This window comes from Elephantulus edwardii, unplaced genomic scaffold, assembly GCF_000299155.1.
Source record: "Elephantulus edwardii isolate Elephantulus edwardi_28Jun2011 unplaced genomic scaffold, EleEdw1.0 scaffold00073, whole genome shotgun sequence".
In the NCBI taxonomy this organism is placed as follows: domain Eukaryota; kingdom Metazoa; phylum Chordata; class Mammalia; order Macroscelidea; family Macroscelididae; genus Elephantulus; species Elephantulus edwardii.
In genome coordinates, this window is record NW_006399823.1 from 2,492,480 (window position 1) to 2,513,389 (window position 20,910).

Genomic DNA, 20,910 nt, shown 5'->3' on the forward strand with positions numbered 1-20,910 from the left:
ATCCAACCAGAAATTGCAGGGGGCTGAACTTAAATAATCTGTGGTGGGCTTATGGTATGCCAGAGATGAGCAGTCACAAAACACTCAGATCATGCCTCCGGTGTGTATGTAAATACTTTCAAGTCCTTTAGAATCTTCTCATCTAATTCTAATATCCCTAATCAGTTGTCGTTTTATTATCGTGCTTATTCTACAATTCTTACCTTTCAAGATTGATGTCAAGATACAATGAAGGTAGTAATTAGTAATCAGGTTTGGAGAATTGTTCAAGTGAACATTTTATTTTTAGGGGCGAATTGAAAGGAGTTGGAGATAAGTGGCAATTAAAGGAGTCCACCTCAGTAGCTAAAGATCTATCTAAAAAATGAGACATGATTGCCATAATAGTACAGAGGAGAAAGAGATAAAGAGCCAGTGATAGAAAAAGAAAATTCAAAACCCAAAGGTAAAGTAAGGAAGAAAATATTTTAAAATAGCACACAGAATTTTATTTTTTAAACTATCTTCAAGAGTCCTATTTCAGAAGGTATATGTGTGAAGCAAACTACAATTCATTATTATAATAACATCAGGGGGGATGCTCTTTGGAACATATGATGATAATAATGATCGTTACGGTGATGAGTTATAAGATCATTTAAATTTACTGATCACCCAGTTTAATATACAATGCATGAAACATATATCACAATTCTCTCTCATTCAGTAGGCAACTCTGAATACAGGTGTTCCATTTTAGACTAACTTCCTATGGGCTTTTGGTTCAATTTCTTAAATAGCTCTTTTTTCTAAAGAATCAGAGCAACACAGATAGTACTAGGCCTTAAACATATGATTATGAAAGAAATAGATGCAATAATTATGCTATTTCTTATGACTTATCTCACTGAAGTTAGGTTGGGAAGGGTAAGAGAGCAGTTCAGGTTTGAACAATGACACTAAATTAGCGATATAATTTAAAAATCATGTCAAGAAGGAGAATCAGAGAGAGCGTTCCATTAAGGTCATTGGTGAATTAGAATGAGGACACTTTTTAGGTTCTTACCAGGATAGTCAAGGACTTCTGGTAGCAGAGTCCAGAGGGAGCTGTGCTGCTGAGTCAAAGGCTATACTTTCTCTGGTGGTTCCATTCTACTAGCAGCCCCCACGAAAGGAAGCTAGGCATCTCCTCCCCTGGGATTTACAGCCTTGGAAATGCCCTCAATGAGAGTCAATTCTGACTCAATGCCAATGAGAGAGATCAGGGCTGTCAGAGTTCTACCCATGTTCTCCAAGGCTCACTAAAACTTCAGAGAATGCGCAAAATCCAGCCGAATCCTGACTCTGGAAGCAAATAATATGTTTTCTTGATCAAGTAAAGAAACTATCTTTTAGGCAACCTTGGACTTTCATTCAAGCCCAAGAGGAAGTCACACCAGTTGGTAGTTTTGTGTTACCTGAGTTGAACAGAGTAACTTTGAGTTGTCTCAGATGAGAGGTCTCAGCCAGCAGAGTCTCTCATTGAAACTGTTATCCCTCAGACCACGCAACATGACCAAGGGACACATTTTTCCTGCCTCCCTACTGTGTTACTGGTCAGGAAATTCTGCCATGAAGCTCTGCTGGACATTTCCTGACACTTCTACAGACCTCTCTAATAATCTGATAAGTGCCAATCTGGATAACAGGCAATTTAAGGGCATTCTGGTACTTGACAAAGCATCAGAGTCACGGGAAATTTTAGCACCACGGATCTCAAGGTCTGCTCTACACCAAAGGCATCAGAGATTTGAAGATCGTGTGCCACCGATATGCATTTTAACAACTTCTCAGGTAACAATAAGTCGGGTATGGAATGAACCAAATCTAATGCCTATTTTGTTTTGCAGGCAACACACTTTCTACAGCTTGGAATAAATGGTATTTACCATATTTAAAGACTCCAGGGATGGAGAGATTGCAATTTATCTAGATAAATTATTCTGAGAAAAAGAAATAAAAGCATGAATATAGAATTTTTATACATCAAGAGAAAGAGAGAGAAAGATGCCCAACTAGGTGGATGGACACAGTGAGTGCAGCAGTGGACTGAAGTGTGTCAGAGATAATGAGGATGTCACAGGGTTGAGGCCTGTCCGAGGGTCCCTCTGAGTTGTACTGACAGCACCTATGAACAACAACATTTTTACATATATGTGTGTGTCCTCAGTGTGTCCCTTGGGGACATGGGCTCAGGTTATAACACAATGGTCCTTGGGGTTTTCTCTCAGACACAAGCTCCTGAGCCTTAGACTGAGGGAGTCAAGGATCTTTCTCTCTCTCAGCTGATAGTGATTCAGGCATCCCCACCACAATAATGTCAGACGCCTGTTCTTAGAAATCCCAGGCCAGGTCCTGCTGTCTTGCAGCCCTTCTGTCTACATACTGCTTGCTTTAATAATTGTTTATAAATATTTACAAAGAGCCCTGGTGTTCACGTGGTAAGGGGTTGCGTTGCCAATCCAAAAGAACACAGATCAAATCCATCAGCCCCTTAAAGGGAGGAAGAAAAGCAATCTCCTCCCATGTGATTACAGACTCTCAAAACGTGCTGGAGGGTCAACTAGGAGTTGGTCTCAATTCTACAGCACACAATAACAACATCTACAAAATTTTTCTACTACCATTCTGCACCTTCACTATTGTTCACTCTTTAAAGGGAGAACGACAGCCAACTTTATTCATGTTTCTAAACTCCCTTACAAACCACTCAAGCCCCACATATCCCTAAGGAGGCATGGTGGCGCACTGCTTAATGTGTTGGCCTACTAAATCAAAGGGAGCTCTGGTGGCCTAGTGAGGAGAAACTGAGCTGTAATCTCAAAGGCACACAGTTTGAATCCACGAACAGTTCCATAGGAAAAGGGTGAACTATCTCCACCCATGTGATTTACTGTTCTGAAAACTTGCTGGATTGTCTACTGATTCAACGACACACTACCACCACCAGGTCAGAGGTCAAAGGTGAGTATCCACCAGTTGCTTCTAAGGAGGAAGTTGGGTAGCCGCTGCTTCTGGTGAAAATTTATTGTTTCGAAAACCCACTGGTAACTTTCCAGGAGTTAAACTCAACTCCATGGCAGTGTGTTTGGGTCTGATTTAGGTGTCTGTCGATCTCAGTACATTAGATACCTGAAGAGTATATGTGTGTTTGCAAGTGAGGTAAGGAGGAATGAGGGATGGAGAGAGCGAGGAAGGCAGGGAAGAGCAGGTAGAGGAGGAGGAAGGAGAATTTCCATACAATTGTCTGTTAATAGTAAGACAAGATTACTGTAGGTCCCCACTGAATTGACATAATAATTCTATGTAGGCCAAAGGACAGAGTCAGGGGGAATAAAATGAACTCAACTTAGTAGGTACAAAGCAGTCCAGTGGCTCGACAAGAGAAAACAGATTATCGGAGTGGAAGGTGAGGAAGAGAGAAGTTCAGAAAGACTAAGAACTATGCTTCCTTTTAACTAATGAACCAATTAGATGCTCTATAAAGAAGACAGGGTGAAAAACTGGGGGTATTTGCATTCTGCAGGTTCTGCATTTATGGGCATAATGAGCTCACAATGACCCATTGGGGGACAATAGAAGCTGGAGAACCATGTTACCTGGGCTTCATTCAGGAGAGTGACTCTTGAGGGGACAATACAGTGAGACGTGGTTTTCTGATGAGTTAACCCTGGGAAGGTAGACTGCGCTTGACCAGCTGATGCTGGAGACCAGTCTTAACATGAGACTTCAAAGCTCCAGCTCCGAGTTTTTGTCCTGCCTTGGCAATTACCCAGAGAGGTTGTTACCCATGACCCTGCCACTGAACTCGTACTGCCAGGCGACTCTCAAAATGAAGGTCATAGTCATTCTCATTTACTTGCCCAGCAGTCTAGTCTTTTTAAAAAGTAACAATGGAAAACAGTCTGAGTGGGCTGTAGGAAAAGCTTCCTCCTCTCTCATTTTAAAGGACTACGTAGAAGCTTCTCTCTTTAAAGTGAAAATTACAGAGTTATTCTCTGAAGAGCTGATGCCTTGAAGACCTCAGGAGGTATGGACGATACCTTAACCATTGAAAATCTCAGAAATTCCTTCTATTCAGAGAAAGCATAAATTCGGGTTACCTTATCCTTACTATGGAAGCTCAGGCAGTCCACGGGGCAAAGCACTGCTAACCCAAAGAGTGGGTCCCTCAAATGGTTTGAATCTAATCAGCAGCTTTGCAGGGAAAGGATGGGACATCTCCTGTGTGATTACAGCCTCAGAGACTCCATGGAAGGTCAGCTATGAGTCCATTCTCATTTAATGGTAGTGAGTTTGAGTATTATCCTCACTACAGGGAGATCTGGTGGTGCAGTCGGCAGCAAGTTTAACTCAAAGTTAACTCAAAGGCTGTGCCTCTCCGGTGGTTCAAACCCACCACTAGCTCTTCAGGAGAGAGACAAGTGAGCTCCTCTTGTGTGTGCCTCAGACACCTAATGGACGACTGCTATGAGTTGGTTCCAACTCCACAGAAAGTTTTATCCTCACCAGGAAGAAACCCTGTTGGGGCAGTGGATTACATGTTGGATTGCAAATGGTAAGCTTGGTGGTTTGAATCTGCCCCACCACCCCCTTCAAGGGAAAAGAGGAATCAGTATGCTTCTGTAAATGTTTAAAACCTTGGGAATATGATGAATAGATATACCATGAATAGATCTGACCAGAAAGCAGTGTTTATTTTCTTTTTGTTTGGTTTGCACTTACTAGGGATCCCTGGTTGGTGCTAATTTTCAATGCATTCAGGTGCGAAAGTTTGAGTATCTCCAGAAGAAACACCTGCAATGCATGTCCAAAAAAAAAAAAATTGAGCCATGGAAATCCCTCCATAGCAAGTTCTATTCTGACACAGAGGGCTCACCAGGAGTTGGAGTGAACTCATGGGCAACAGTGTTTCAGGTGGCAGGGTTACCTCTATTAAATAAAGAAGAATTATGTATGACTTATACCTAATAAGTCTGCTTTACAAATGGACATGTGCCCTGCCTTCACTGAGCTCCTGGATAGGAAGAGTGGGAGAGAAATCTCACTCTAACAGAGAGACAGATCTCAGGCAGCCGCACCTCATGTTTGCCTGGTTATTGCTGCAGAAAAGAAAAAAAAAGGTGAGGAAAAGGCTTTATTTTTTTTCCCTTCTCCCAGCACCTGCTACTTCTTAAAAGCACTATGAAATAAAAGACATCTGTGTCTAGAAGCATGCCCCAGGGTGCATCTGAGAATATATTTGTTTGCTTTTCTAAACCACTGACACTGCAAGTTGGAATCAAGGGCTGAAGAGAGGCTGCACTTGGTGCCCAATGTACAGAGACACGAAAAGCTCAATGAGCTAGAACGCCTCCCCTGGAGACGGACCAGCTAGCCTGGAAACAGGCCCAAACCCTCCTGTTTCCTCACAGCCCTCTTCTGAGTCTTCCTGGGGGGCAAATCAGCAAAGCAAGCAGCTTGATAAATGAGGGGGAGCCCTAAAACTTTTGGAGGACTTTTTCAATGCAGAGTCAGAGGGCCCCCTGAGCTGGGCCTCCACGAGGTCAAGCCTTGAAAAAGAAACGCCAGGATAACAACGCCAAACAGCTGTCTAATGGACAGATTTTACAGTTTAATACGGGTCATTGATGACATGTAGATTCAGCTGCATGAATAAATCAAGAAACAAAATCAAACTCTACTTCACCTTTTCTGCTTGTATTTTAACCCTTTTCTGAGAGCTATATGGTGGAAAGTAATATGTTAAATTGTTCAAGTTTGCAGCAATCTGCAGGGAATGGCCCTACATTTTAATGCTCCACCTTCCAGACCCCCACCTTGATGGTGCCTCCAACAGGAAAACCAAAACGGTCAATTGTGACATTAGTGACCCCCACAGGACAGAAAAGAAGTATCCCACGCGATTTCTAGGGCTGCCACATCTTTCTCCTGCAGAGTAGTTGGTGGATTTGAACCATGGACCTTTCAATTAGTAGTCAAATATTCAACCAGTATATCACCAGAGCTCCTTTCCTTTATGATGTAGTTCTTTCTGAAGTTACTGTTTACGGTGCTTTCTTTCCTCAATTCTCAAGTCAATTTGATTTTCTCATTTAATCTCTATAGGGTGTAAAAATGTTACTTAGGATCCCACTATGGAGAATTCTGCCCAACTGCTCTCTGATGAGGATAGGGATGAGATTGTAAAAAAAAAAAAAAGTTGGCAACCTATTTTCTGTGATTCAGTGCCCACTCTGTTGGTTAGAGAACTAGGTTAACAGTATGTAGGATTTAAAAAAGAATCTACTCCCCACCTATACATTCTTTATCTTTGGTAAAGGCACTTCTTATAAGCCTGGGACACAGCAGGCACTCAACAAATGTTTATTCTTCCTCACTCTGGTAATTAGAACAAAAGTGTAATCTTCCACAGGAAAAAATTGGAAAGCCAAAAATAAACCTGTAATAACTGCATTGCCCATTGTGTTTCTAATTATATTTCGTCTTAGCACAGGAATAAACCCTTTGCAAATATGTAAATACCACAGCATATTGGTGGTTACTGGAGTGGGAGGGGAGAAATCATTGCTTTAGAGGGTGTTGGGTGTCAGAGTGATGGAAGACTCAAGTTGAACAGCTGATTGTGAACATGGTGAGTGTAGCTACTGCCACTGAATTTGTATACGTGAAAACACTGAAATGGCAAATCATAGCCACATGCATCATAATTTAAATCAGAAGAAACTTTTTTAGTCTTAACATCTCAATAAGGACTAGGTCACTATCTGCTCATTTTACTGACTGTAGCCAACTTGTCTAGTACTGCTTCTGAAGTATATTTAGAAGTGTATATGTAGAATATGGACACAAACATAGAGTGTGTGTGTGTGTGTGTGTGTGTGTGTGTGTGTGTAATTGCTATTGAGCCAGTTCTGACTCACAGCTGACCCTCTATTGAGTTTCCAAGCTGTAGAACACATGCGAGGAGATTGCCCATCTTTCTCCTGTGGAAGGCCTGGCTGATTCAAACTGCCAGCAAAGTGCAGGTTTGGGGTTAGCAGTACCACTAAGTATTAGGGACGATGCCACCACACAGCTTTCTCTTTCCCTCTACCTCCAATGCCAAGGAATTGGGTCTGGCTTAATGCAACCCAATGTATTTCAGAACAACTATTCTCCAGAGGGTTTTATGGCCATGATGGCTAGGCTTTTCTTCCAAGGGGCTTCTGGGTAGGTGGGTGCTTCTGAACAGTCAATCTTTCCGTCATTAGTAAAGTGTTTAACTGTGCATCTAGAAACTGACTTTCTTTCTCTGTATATGACACATAGATTGCAAATCGTAGAATAGTTCAAACATATTAAGCCCTCAATAATTTTTCTTTCCTTTCATGATAAAAATACTAGTATCATGTACCAATCAGATTTACACAGAGATGGGACTTCACCTCTGTCCTCCTCAACTGCTCAAACACACAGAATCACTTTTCTTGAGAGAGGGAGATGACCGAGGAGGGATTGTGAGGGGCAGGGATGCTTTCTGTATCCTTTCCCCTACTCACTGAAAGAACAGATCCTGTGGAAGGCCACTTTGTGATTTGCATTATCACCCAGTGAGACTCTGAGAGATAGAGACCTCTTTTAGGGACACTATTCTCCACTGACTCAGTTAAAAAAACAAAACAAAACAAAACAAAACAAAACCCAACCCACAACTCCACTTTATTTCCCCCAAAGCTGCAAACAAAGGTTAACAAAGGCACTTGGCATTTGCACCCTCTCCATGAGATTCTAATTTACATTCTTATTCTTTCTGTTTTCCAGCCAGGGGATGTTGGGACTGCCTGACCTATTACAATGCAGTAGAGGACTAAGGCAATTAAAGTAGCTAATCTTGATTTTGCAACTACTTTTCTGCCAATGAGATGGGCATTTCAGACCAAGATTTTTGGAGGTGTGAATGACCCAGATTGTTGTAGAAATGCAATTCACTTTCTGTGTCTATGTGGGTCTGGAAACAGCCTTTGAGCAGGGTTAGCCTAGAACAGAGCTACCAGGCAGAGGAAAGCTCAGGTGGTTGACTTGTTTTATTTTTGTTAAGAAAGGTAAAAACATTGTCTCTTACTGTCGGTGGTGATTTCGTAGGGAGAGTTGAGGCGCGCGTCTCCACAGGGGGAAGTGCTCACGTAGAGATGGAACAGAATGTTTTCTTTCAGTCTGTAGCCGCCCTCTTTTAACCGTACAAATATTGATCGCTCTGAGTCCTCGCGCCGTTTGCTAGGGACCAAACCAGAAACATGCCGACTAAATGAATGTTTTTGTCTTGTTTTGTATAGTGGTTTGCCCACTTCTATTCCCCACGCCCCCACTTCTTCACAGTGCATGTTGTTTCCCCCTGGCAATATGACTTCCAGAACATTCAGCAGTGAAAGCACAATGAGTGAACCAAATCCTTAGCAGTTCTGCCACTGTCATCCTTCCTCAGTGTTGACACTGGGGTTTATCTTTTACCCAGATTTCTCTGATGATAGTAACCCGAATCTACATACGTATAAAACTATCACCCTGTGAATTCACAAAATGTTCCTCCTGGTGGCCAGATCTGACAGTGGGCTGTTAATTTTACACAGCATCAGAAGAGAACATGTTTATATATTAAAAGGAAGGAAGGAAGGGACTTCTAAAAAGGTGGCTGGAGTTGACAGCGGAATGACAAGGTAGAAATAGCACCGAGTGCGGAATCTAAATATATGAACCTTTGCTTTGCTTTTTGCAGCCAACCATGACTGAGAGTGCATGCTCAAAAAAAGCCAAGTCTCCTAATTTTTGATGGATAGACCCCTTTTGCCCTTGAAAAATCATCCCTGCAGCTGGTGTTAGATTCATATATGAGAGGTCTCTTTGTAAAGAGAGCTGGGGGAAGACACTTGCCTGTATTTCCTCTCTTCTAGATTTTATTCTCATTATTTACAGACACTTGACTTTTCTTCCCCTACTCTTTCTCAGTACTGTGTTGTATTGACACAGTTCTGCCCCAACGATGATAGATTCTGTTTTGCTGGGTCCTAAGATCACACAGCAGAGCAGAACTTTTCTCCCCAGGAAACCCTTGAAGCATCATTCCATGCCTTTCTGCATCTGTGCCTTTGCGCCCGCTACTGGGGTCTCCCTCCTTCACTTGGATTTTCAGAACATTCTCCCTGCAAAACACTTCCACAGCCACTTCCTTCACAGACTGAGAACCCCCATGCCAAGGTTCTTCTGTTCTCTTGTTGCCTGGTTCACCCCCTGCCCACAGTGAGGCTTGGATTGTGAGACAGCCTCTCAGAGGACTTTGAACTTGGGGTTCCCTTGGGCTCACACTGTCTGCTACTGCTGCTCGTCCTCCACTCACTGAAGGGCGAGGCCGGAGTTTCACTTGCCTTTGAATTTTGCACTAGCATATAGAGAACTCATGACCGAGGCTGGCTGAACTGCATTCTATAGTACATACAACTACAACAATTATTTTGAAATATCTCCACGTAAGCAAGCTGTTGGATGTTGTGTTATTGTTGTTAAGTGCCATTGAGTCATTGACAACTCATAGCGACCCTATGAATGAAAGACCTGAACACTTGTATAACTTATGTTTCTCTGAGTTCATAGGGTTTCCGGAGGCAAGCTATTTCGGAAGTAGATGCCACTCCTGCTTCCAAGCTTGTTTTTTTTTATTGGGGACCTCCACCAAACACTGTCGACTATGGGTAACATCACATTTGACACATCCGTGTCACAGTGTTCAGCATCACAGCAACCACAAGTTACCTCTGTACAGCAAACGGATAGACCAGTGCTGTAACACTTAGAAGAATGTTTGACCAAAAACAATTAAAACCAGATTCAAATAGACCATTTAGGAGAAATCTTTGCCTACAGTTTGAACCACTTCCAGCCCTGTCTCCCTACATCCAGTCTGGCCACACCCTTGACGAGTGTCCTGGAACAAATGAGGAGCAATATATTTGGCTATTGCTCACTGTTCAGAGGCTCAGATAAAAATTGAGTGTATTATGCCACCGCTTTCATGTGAGTTGTGCCGAACATCTATTTTAAGTCTTTCTTCCCTTCATGTGGCCTCTGCACGTGCTAATAGGCCTGGATGAATACACAGTAAATCCTCACTTCGACTCCAACTTAATGGATTTGAGAAGCACTACTTGAAAGGATCTAAGCGAGGAAAGGCTGGGTGGGAAGACACAATGAAGAAAAGTTTCTGGCAAAAAGACTCACAACAATCAAATAATTATGAGTAGAAAGTAGAACTGAGGAACACATCTGAGATACTCTAGGCTCAAATCCACCTGTTTCTTTGTTCCTGTTTAATACATCTAAGTGAAAAATGCTGGCCCAGGGGACAGCTTACTTCCTATAAATGCTAAGTGCAATGCCACCAGAATACTGGAAATGTCAATATTAGAGAATATTTCTTCAGGGCTCAGGGCCTTTTCATTTGAAAACAAATACCCTTATTAAAAAGGCAGTTTTCAGGAAGGAGAGGCCATGGGGACAAAAATCCATCACTAGCCATTTTGGTCATATTATCTGAGGACAAGGTCTTAGAAAATGGAGCAAGTAAAGGGTTATGGGTATGAAGGGAGAAGTAAGGAAGAGAAGAATAATTCCTCTGACTCAAGAAGGAAAAGAACTGTACAATGAAACCTTATGTACTTGTCTTATATACCTAGAGCTCATTGGTAAGGGACACAGTAATAGAAGTCTAAGGGATTTGAGCCCTGTAGCCCTAGGAAGAAATGTAGTGAAAAGAAAAAAAAAAGTGGAAGCCTGTTTGATAGTCTGTCATCTTGACGGCAGCCCAGTTGGTCTTGCAGAAATCATGAACTTTCTAAGAGATTAGCTTGATTGAGAAATCCTCATGATAAAAAGCTAAAAATGAAGGTGCTAATACTTTCAACCTTTTTGTGAGCTCTCTGTTTACCTCTTTAGAAAGCACAAAAACTGGTGGAACTAATGAGATGTGGGTTCTGCTTCAAGTGGCCATGATTTCATCAAAATTGAACCTAGGAGTCAATGTCAACTTGGCATCTTTCCATGGCTGGAGTGAAAGTTTACTAGGGAGCAGGTAACATTGATCCAAATAACATAATACTCTTACTGAACACACTTCCAGGTTTGATCAATGCAATTATGTATTTCAGAGGGAGAAAGCAATAGCTCTCCTCTCCCATGATACAGTGTGTGTGCTGCTGCTTCTTTTTTTTTTTTTTTTTTTACTAGTGTATGTTTTTCCTTCTTTTTTTTTTTTAAATAGCAGGCTATCTTTAAGATTAGTAATTGAAGGGCTGGTGGTGAATTGATTATTATCTTCATTTAAGCCCAGAGTTTAAATCAGATCTGAGTTGGCAGCTTGCTTTTAGGGCCCATCTTTATAGCCCTCTAGTCAGTTTTACAGACTTTTCCCTAGTCTCCTTTGTACTTAGAGTATGAGTAATTAACTGGAGGAGTACGTTGGCTAGAAGTTGACACAGTATGAAATAGGTTATCAATCCTCTTTATCAAGAGTTTCCTTTCTTCTTGAGAAGGCATTCTCAGCCTCAAGAAGAAAGAACTTGTGCTACCTTCTTATGCATTTATTTGTGGCATCCTGTATTCATAGACAAATTTCATCCTTTAAAGAGCCCCTTGAGTGTTTGAACAGAACATAATTGGCATGTTAGTTCTTGGGATGGGCACATGACAAGATGTGTCAGTGTGCATGAGGGCATGTGGGTGTGCTATACATGTGCTTGAAAGTTGTCTGCCGAGATAATTCATAGGCAAGCTGAGTATTTACTGGAGAGAGAAATGACAATAATGAAGAAGACGTCTGGTATTTCAATATTTTACCAGTTTGCATAGCAACACTGTCAGTGCTTAAAGAATTGTCAACCGCCTGAATAAAAACTTAAGCATTTTGGCTCACAGTGATTCATCATGAGTAGGAAAACTGCTGGGATAAAGGAGAAAAGACATTTTGAGCTGAGTGTGGAATAGCTCTTCTTGCCCCTTGAAACTGACTGAATATCATATACTTATGAAAACAATCATTACTATAAATGTCCAAATGACAGGTGTATTTTCTCCAGTGGAATACCAAAAAGTCCCTCTAAGTCACTAATAGATCAGGAGGGTCTAAGCCAGGGAGAAAGTCTTAATGTTAAGTAAAGTGGAGGGCCAGCTAAAAAAATAGGAAGACCCTCTGTGAGGTGATGGGCTCAAAGAAAGCAACAATTTACGAGGATGTTTTGTTTCTTTCAACATAGGATTTTTGTTGCTTTAAGTTGGAGCTGATGTGACAGAACCCAATGAAAACAACTGTACATAAATGTCACAGGTAATTTGCTTTAAAGAACAGAACTTAATTTTTTTTTTTTTTTGCTGAGAGTTTGAATTCAGGGCATGGCTCTAGGAAGAGGTCCTTTGTTGTCTATTTAGTTTCTAGAAGTCGCCAGCCATGTTTCTAGATTTTGTAGATGCAGCTGTTCTCACCAGCTGTCCTCCTCGTTCCCCTGTGTTCTTGTCTGACCAATTCTGCTACTTGTTTGACTCCAGTGTGATTAAGTTTAAGACCCTGCCTCCACTGGTAGGAGCTTATCTGCATAAAAAACCAGACTCTAGTTTCAAACAGGATCAAATCCACAATAATTAGGTCCAGGACTCCGTGATGGATTCTGGGGGAACACAAGCCAAGCCATCACACACAGCGGTCCATTTACCTTAGGTGCAACTCCAGCTGTGCATAGAGGAAGTAAACAAATGCTCTCCTTGCCACAATTTCTGCATGGCAGTCATTGACCACCAGTCCTTGGTCATTGATGTACTCGCCATTGATACACTTGGTGCCAGATGACAGAGCGATTACCTGAGCTTGCCTGACATCCAAGCCTGGGGAGAGAGACAAAGAGAAAGGTGGTTAAAACAGCATGAGGGATACACTGTTGAAGGTTCCCCATCACCTTCCTTTCTGTGGGGGCTTACTTTTCCACTTTAGACATAATCGTAATCTTTCTTGCCTTGGTATCACTAGACTCTTTAGGACCCTATTGCATCCAGTCTAGTTGATTCTCTAACAAAAGCACTTCTTAAAGTTTTTTGTCTTTTAAAAGGGGAACTGACATTACAGGCTGAAATAAACTATAGTTTGCTGCCTCCAGGAAGTTTGCTTATGGACTATGGAAGGTGCATTTTGGACGATCTTGTTTCTACTTTGTTTATGATGTGGCTTTTCTCATTCCACTGCCACTCAATTAGACTGAAAGTTCTTATTCAGAAAACTCTACTTACTTTTAAACAAGACAAACATGATCATCCTACAGTTTTCCCTAAATAGTTAGATTAGAGATGTCAGGCTTTTATTTATTGGATGGAAATGTAGATGCATGCTGCAATCTTGAAGTCATGTGTGTCGAATCCACTGGTTACTCTGAGGGAGAAAGATGGACAATCTCCTCCTGTGCAATTAACTGCCTCTGAAAACCCACTGGAGGGTTCACTATGGGTTGTTTCCAACTCAATGGTACACAACAACAACAACAGGAAAACGAAAGTGTAATAGAGACAGGACAGTTGTGAGCTCCAGCAAAGAAATGACATAATGATACCTTGCCAAAGGCCTGGACTGGAAGAGTAAAACTTCAGTGCTACATCTGTGTCTTCAGCAGGGAGCATCTGTGAAGGTTCCAAGGGGCAAGGTGAAATGGGTGCTACCCATGCAAACAGTTAATGTGCTTGGCTCTTAATCAGATGGTTAGAGATTTGAGTCTAAGCAAAAACATCTTGGAAGGTAGACTTTTTAAATCTACTTCAGAACAGTTAGTCATTGAAAACCCTGTGGTGACTAAACTATGAACCTGTGAATCACAGTTCTACTCTGACATGCACGGGATCACTGTTTGTAGAGAGCAACTCGACAGCAACTAGTTCTTCATTACTCCCCCAGACATTTTAATGCTTGCTTTGTCCTCCAATTTGAAAATTATAGTTTAATTAGGACTTTTTTGATGACCTGAGTAGGGTGAAGATATTTAAAAGTGGTTGAAAAATGTTGTGTTTCATCCTCCTGATTGATCTGCATTTGCCACTGGGCCATAATCTGAGATTAAAGGCAAGATATCTATGAAATCTTAAAATAGGGGCTTCGAATCAGTTCGAATCATTTGACCTCCAGCTGAAAATTTGTATTTCCACCAAAGACATCCTGAATTAATCTGTATTTTAGCATGTCCTCTAGCTGGTTCTTTAAAACACCCATCTGTTTTTATACATACATAGAAATTGTTCATATATTGTTATCTTATATGCATAAATTTGGAGTCCTTGTTAAAATGGAGATGCTAATTCCATATATTTGGGTGGAAATGCAAATTCTCAGCACAAGGTAAACTAGATAAGTCCTGCTTGGGACAAATGATCTACTTGTTTCATGTTCCTGCATGTAAACCTTTTCAGATCAAAGAGTACATCATTGCTGCCCCTCACAGCCACCTGGGAGGCCTAGAAATCACAGAATCCATGCCAGCAGCTGAAGCCACATGACCAAGTTCATCCAGAGCTCTGTGATTCTAGACAAGCCTCGACCTGAAGTCATATAAGAAGATCTGGGTAATTTATTCCATAGGGCACTCTCCATACAGCCCAGAGACACTTGCTTTTCCGATTTAGTTGCTTTAACTAAGCTTTGTCCTGAAGCTTGAACAAATCTCTAAATCTGCAGAATTCAAGGTTCAGTGGTTTAAAAGAGTTGGAGGCACAATGTCTCATACAGCAATCTGCACCTGAAGAGCACTTGTAAAAAGCATAACATCGGCATTGAGGGCTGCTGCGGTGCAGCCCTGAAGAGGCGTTAAAGGCGTATTGATCCAATGGCAGGGACGAGCTCCACTTGAGTTACAGCAGAATGCTGTACCAAACACGTCCCTTTTCAGAACGGCATTTTACAGACTGATGCTGGGGGGGCCAGAAGAGTGACTGGGTGGAAACTGGCCCCTCTTCCATTTCTTCTAGTTCAGTGCCAACTCATCAGCCGTAAGTGACCACGCAGCAGGCCAGCCTGGATTCCTGCTTGATGGCTGCAATCAGTTATCACACAGTCTTCTACCACACAGCATCCCCAACGTGAACATTTAGCAGAGAAGTGATTAATGCAGGCAGCCACAGGTGAGAGGCGTCTGTGTCCCGAATCACAAGCAGCAGGCTGTGGGCAGCGTCTCCCCTCCAAACAGAAATGCTTTATGCTAGGCTGGCCCCATGCCTTCCCCTGGACATTGGCTTTGCCCTCGCCTCATTTCTGGGACTGTATTTTAGGTGTTACATGTTTATGGTATGGATTTTCTGCTTCCAGAAAGTCCTATTTACACTGAAAGGCAGGGTGCTATGTTGTTGCAAATCAACAACAATGAAAATGAGCCTAGTTTTCTGGTCGGAAATCACAAAGCCTTTTATTTTCGCCCAAGAGCTTCAGGACAGATGGAAGATAAGTAGCAGGTAATAATGCTTTCCATTATGCAGTACTTTTCATCTTCCTCAAACCCCTCACTAGCTCCCAGGAGGGAATTTAGAATAGAATAGGCCTCTCTGTCGATCCTTATCTTTCCCCTCAGTCCATGACTTTTATCAGGGTTAGATAGCAGCTACTTCTTACTGTTGTTATGTAACATTGAATTGACAGGTACTCACAATGACCCTATGTACATCATAGCGACCCTGTGTATAATAGCTCTGAATCCTGCCCAATTCTGAACCAGTCTGTCTCTGACACACCTACTCCCATGATCTCAGTCACTGTGTCAATCCATCTCACCCAGAGTCTTTTGCTCCTTTGCTGTCCCTCCACCCTTCCAAACATGATATACTTCTCCAAGGACTGGTCCCTCCTGGCAACATGCCCAAAGTATGTGAATGGAGCTTAAAAATCCTTGTCTCCAAGGAGCAAGTTGGTTTCACCATCTCCAGGACAGATCTGTTTGTTTGTTTGACAGTCCATGATATGTTCAATACTCTTCTCCAGCACCACAACTCAAAGATAATCAATTATTCGTCTGACATCCTTAGTGATTGTCCACCATTCTGATGCATAGTAAGTAACTGCAAAGACTATGGCCTGGACCAGGCTTACCTTAGTCTCTAGACTGAAATCATTGCTCTTCAGCACTCTGACTTAGAAAACCTCTGACACAATGTACTTTGTGATTTCATCTTGCTAATTATGAAATTAGGCCTCTATAGTTCCTAGGCATCATGTTTGACTGAGTGAAAGAACCACAGCAGCTCTGTCAGGGGCCGAATTAGGGAAACTTGCCACATGTCTTAAGATATAGTTATTATTTTTTAATGTTCTTGTACACAAGAGACAGGCCACTCTGCAGTTGGGGTCCACCAATGCCTCCTTGGGAGAAAGATGGGCTATCTCCTCCCACGTGATGTATAAACTCTGGAAACATGCTGAAGGGTCCTCTATGAGTTGATTCTGACAAAGACAAGAGCTGTTGAATTATATACATGACAACTGAAGAAAACCCATTCCAATTAACATGTAAAAGGAGTTCTGATAGCAAGGTGTTGGGCTGCTAACCAAAAGATGCTCAGGCGGAGAAAGATCTCCCACTCATAAAGATTTCTAGCCTCAGAAATCCAATGGAGGGTCATTGGGTGGCAGAAGGTTCAGTTTATGTAAAGGTTATCTAAGGCTTGGTGAAGTACTTTTTTTTGTTGGACCATTTGCATTCTTAGAATAATCCAAAGAATTCTTCTAAAACAAAAATGTACATGATCCCTGTAAATGAAACACAAAACGAAACCTTAAAAACAGGTCATAAACATAATGTCTTTACAGTGTTAGTCACTTTTGTTTAAAGAGAACTTATGAGGTCACAGGAGTCCCTAGATGCACACTAAGCTGCTAAATGACATCTGGAGGAATGAACCTACCCAGAGGTGTCTCAAAATTAAAGTTTGAGGGGAAGACAGAGAGAGGGGTGAACAGGTGATAGAGACAACAAAGGTAAACACAATGACACACAGTCTTGTATCTTAAGTAACAACAAACAATACACAAGTATATACATAACCTGACAAACAAGACAAACAGATCGTGAAAAGACTAGACCCATGACTATACATGGTTATGTAAACTCCTTAACTATAACCATCCTGAGGGAAAGAATTATTGGATGGAGGTTCTCAGAACCATAGTCTTATGGGTCATCAAGTTCAACTGGCAGTATTTAGACAACAAAGTGAACGTTTTACCTTCAGTTTTTGTTAAGTAGCACTCAGATCTTACAAGTTTGTGAGTTGCCACTTAAGGTGCAACTGTTGCTCTCTCCCAATCCAAAGCAAAGAGTAAAGAACATTAAAGATTCATGGAAAGAAAAAAACTCCCTTAACCTTTACTACTCTGAGACCAAAAAAATCTAGATGGTGCCCAGCTACTAGAGGTGACCACTCCAAAATGGATCACAAGAGAGGGTCCTGGCACCACAACAAGATAAAGGTAAATAATCTAATAGAAAAATGGGCACAGGACATGAACAGACACTTCACCAAAGAAGACATTCAGATGGCTAATAAGCACATGAAGAAATGTTCAAAATCCCCAGTTCTAAGAGAGATGCAAATTAAAACAATTATGAGATATCATCTCACCCCAGTAAGAATAGCAAACTTTAATTGATGTTCATAATACCGTTATTCACAATAGCAAGAAAATTGAAACAGCCTTGAGAAATTGTGGTACATTCAAACAGTCAAATACTATGCAGCATTTAGGAGCAATGATTTTGAAAAAATACTATAGTAACATGGGAGGGACTAGAGAGCATTATGTTGAGTGAACTAACTCAATCTCATAAGGACAAATATTGCATAAGACCATTAATGCAAAAGTTGAGAGCTATCTAGTTGTTTTTGTGGTGGCATGCTATCGAGTTGGAGTGGACCCATAGCTGGCCCTCTGGCAGTTTTTTGGAGGCAATTTATCATCCTTTTGTCATGGAGCAGTTTGTAGGTTTTGGCAGTGTGCCTTTGGGATTGTGGTGCAGCTTCTTGCCAATAGGCTACAGATCTGGGAAAGAAGAAAGGAAAAAGGGAATGAAAAAAAAAGGGAGAAGAGTGGAAAACAATAGAGAGCAGAGTTTAGTGGACAGCTTATGGGAAAGGGGAGTGTGAAGGGATAGAAAAGAGTCAATTCCACTTGAAGAGACAGTGTAATAATAGACACAGGTCACTGGTCAAAAAAGCAGAACATAGATATTCTATATGATCCAGCTACTCCAATGCTTGGGATATACCCCGAGAGGATAATAACTGATGAGGCACAAATGTAGATTTGCACACCAGGGTTCATAGCAACCTTATTCACCTTCCCAAGAACATGGAAACAGCTGAAATGTCTAACCATAATTGAATGGATAGAGACATTATGATACATTCACATGACGGAATACTATTGAAGACCTTTATGCTGAGTGAAATAACTCAATCCCTAGAAGACCATTATTGTAGAAATAGATAACTAGTAAATCATGTATGAGGATCTAAGGGGGGAAGGGGAGAGCAGAGGGATGAGGATGGGAGTGGGGGTAATTATGCGGTTGCACAATTTGATACGTAGAGGGAGGGGTGGGTAAGGGAACTCGAAAGCTCCAATGTGAAGAACAATATATATATAAACTTCATAAGTAACCCTGTATAAAACAAAGTTTTTATTTAAAAACAACAACAAAAGCCTCTTGTTTAAGTCAATCAGGACCTGATGGGTGGGCATTTGTATTTAAAATTTGGTTGGGTCCTGACTAAGTCTCCAGTTTGGAGGCTCACATGTGAAGCAGTTGGATTCTGGAGGGTAGGTTCTATTTGTTTAGTTAAAAGTCAGATGTAAACTGGTGGGTCGGTTTTCTTTTCAGTGTTTTTTTTTTTTTTGTTTGTTTGTTTTATTTCCTTAACAATAATGTGTAAGCAGATTGGTCTCTTTGGTTTAGTCAACAATCAGCTTAAATCTTGTTTAAGTGAATCAGGACCTGGTGGGTGCCTGCTGTTGATTGTGTTTGGAAAGAACATTGTTCTAAGTGGTACAGCACTTGTCTGAAAGTTGGCTGTACTGGGATAACTTGGCGTTTTTGTGATACTCAATGCTGGTCATTACTGTGTCAAATGTCATAATGGTTACCCATGGTGTACAGGGTTTGGTAGAGCTCCCAGATTAAGACAGGCTTGGAACCAGGATTGGTACCCACTTCCTAAACAACAGGCCTTTGGAAACACTATAAACATTAGAGAAACAAAGACAGTTATAGAACAAAGTTCAGGTCTTTTGTTCATAGGGTCATTATAAGTTATACTCAACTGGACAGCACTTAACAACAATAACAACAACAATAACAACATGAATGATTGCATGAAACACAGGGTAATGAAAGACTATAAAACACAATGCATATGAATGAAACCTAATTTAAATGAATGATTGCATGAAAACAAAAAAGAGGGAGAAATGGGGGCAGAAAGAGGAAAGGACATGATCACTGGGATAGTAGAGGTTGGAGGGAAAGACAGAGTGGGAAGAGTATCAGCAAGGTCTCGGGGAGACATTGTGATAATAGGTAATAATTATATGACAAAAACTGAATATAAGGTATTGTGTGGAGCACAACGTGCATGCTTAAAATGCAGTTTGTATGGTGGTTACATGCGAACCAATTTTAAAAGCGGGAGGGAGATTAAAAGAAGTATGATATAAATGAACACTTAGATATTGTGGAATTACAAATTATAATTCTGCCTCTAGCCAATGCTTGATTGGAAGTACTAAAAGGGAAGATACGCTCTAGAGATCAGCTTGTTAAAGGCTGAATTTGGTAGTGGGTACTGGGGCTTGGTTAAGGGGAATAATTGAGTCCCATCCAGTACTCTGAGTAGATTTGCACTTGAATGGATTTGTAAACCCACATTGGACTTCCGATTGAAGATATTATTTGAAAAAAAAAAAAGGAAAGTAGGAAAGGAGAGGAGGAAAAAGGAAAAAAAGGATGAGACTGTCGTTTTAAAACTGAAACAAGCTGTTTGGCTTCTGAGGCAGAGTAAAATTGGTGCTCATCAGAGTCCACTTCCAGGACTTGAGATTGAATTATGCTCAGTCATAACAATCACTTGGATCACAAAAGTGGAATTGGGAGGTATACAATGTTCTGCCCATGAAATGCCCCTCAAAGGATATCCAATCACACATCTGAAAATTTCAAGAGTGCTTATTAATTCCACATGTGGAGACTTTCTCCCTCATTAGGAAGATGGTGAGGGAAAAAGCCCCAAGTCCCCCCTCCCAATTACTTTTATGGCTCTCCTGGGTGCCCCTGTTGGGGCAGGGAGACTGAGATCATGGTTGGTGGGTCGGGGGATCAGTCATGTGGGTCGGCTTTTGATGGGCTGGCTACTTCGCCCACCTTTACTCTTTTTGTGTCAGGTAGACACTAGTTAATTCTTTACTTTGCAAGGACAGATAAGACTTTACCCGGGGCATTCGTGTTTGCCTTAAGCTAAGAATTTTTATGGCCTGCTTCTGCTTCTGGCATTAATGGGGTTTATAAAAAAAAAGGGGTCCCTTCATACAATACTGGAGAAGCAGGTTGATCTTAGACATGTTACTTTAGCACTGCACATCAAACACTCACAGATGTGTGGATGTGCAGGAAAAAGTTTTTGGTTTGTGGAGTAGGAAGTTATGATAACCCCTGGCTTGTCAGCTTGGCCCCTTGTGAGAGGTAGGGCTAAGTGAGGAGATGACCAGGTCTGGAACTCAAGGAGAAGTGACTCCTGAGTTTATAGGAAATGCCTATTTGAACCTAAACGTAAATGGCTGGGGATGAGTTGGCCAGAACC

General features: G+C 41.4%; 1 protein-coding gene across 1 annotated transcript in view; it reads right to left on the reverse strand.

Moving 5' to 3' along the window:
• Positions 1-20,910, reverse strand: part of LOC102877262 (double-stranded RNA-specific editase B2-like) — a 337,013-nt gene that overhangs the window by 88,578 nt on the left and 227,525 nt on the right. Inside the window, exons 5-6 of the mRNA XM_006888956.1 lie at positions 12,753-12,921; positions 8,123-8,274 (exon numbers count right to left, since the gene is read on the reverse strand). Coding sequence (XP_006889018.1) covers positions 8,123-8,274; positions 12,753-12,921 — 321 coding nt within the window. The remainder of the gene's footprint in view (positions 1-8,122; positions 8,275-12,752; positions 12,922-20,910) is intronic.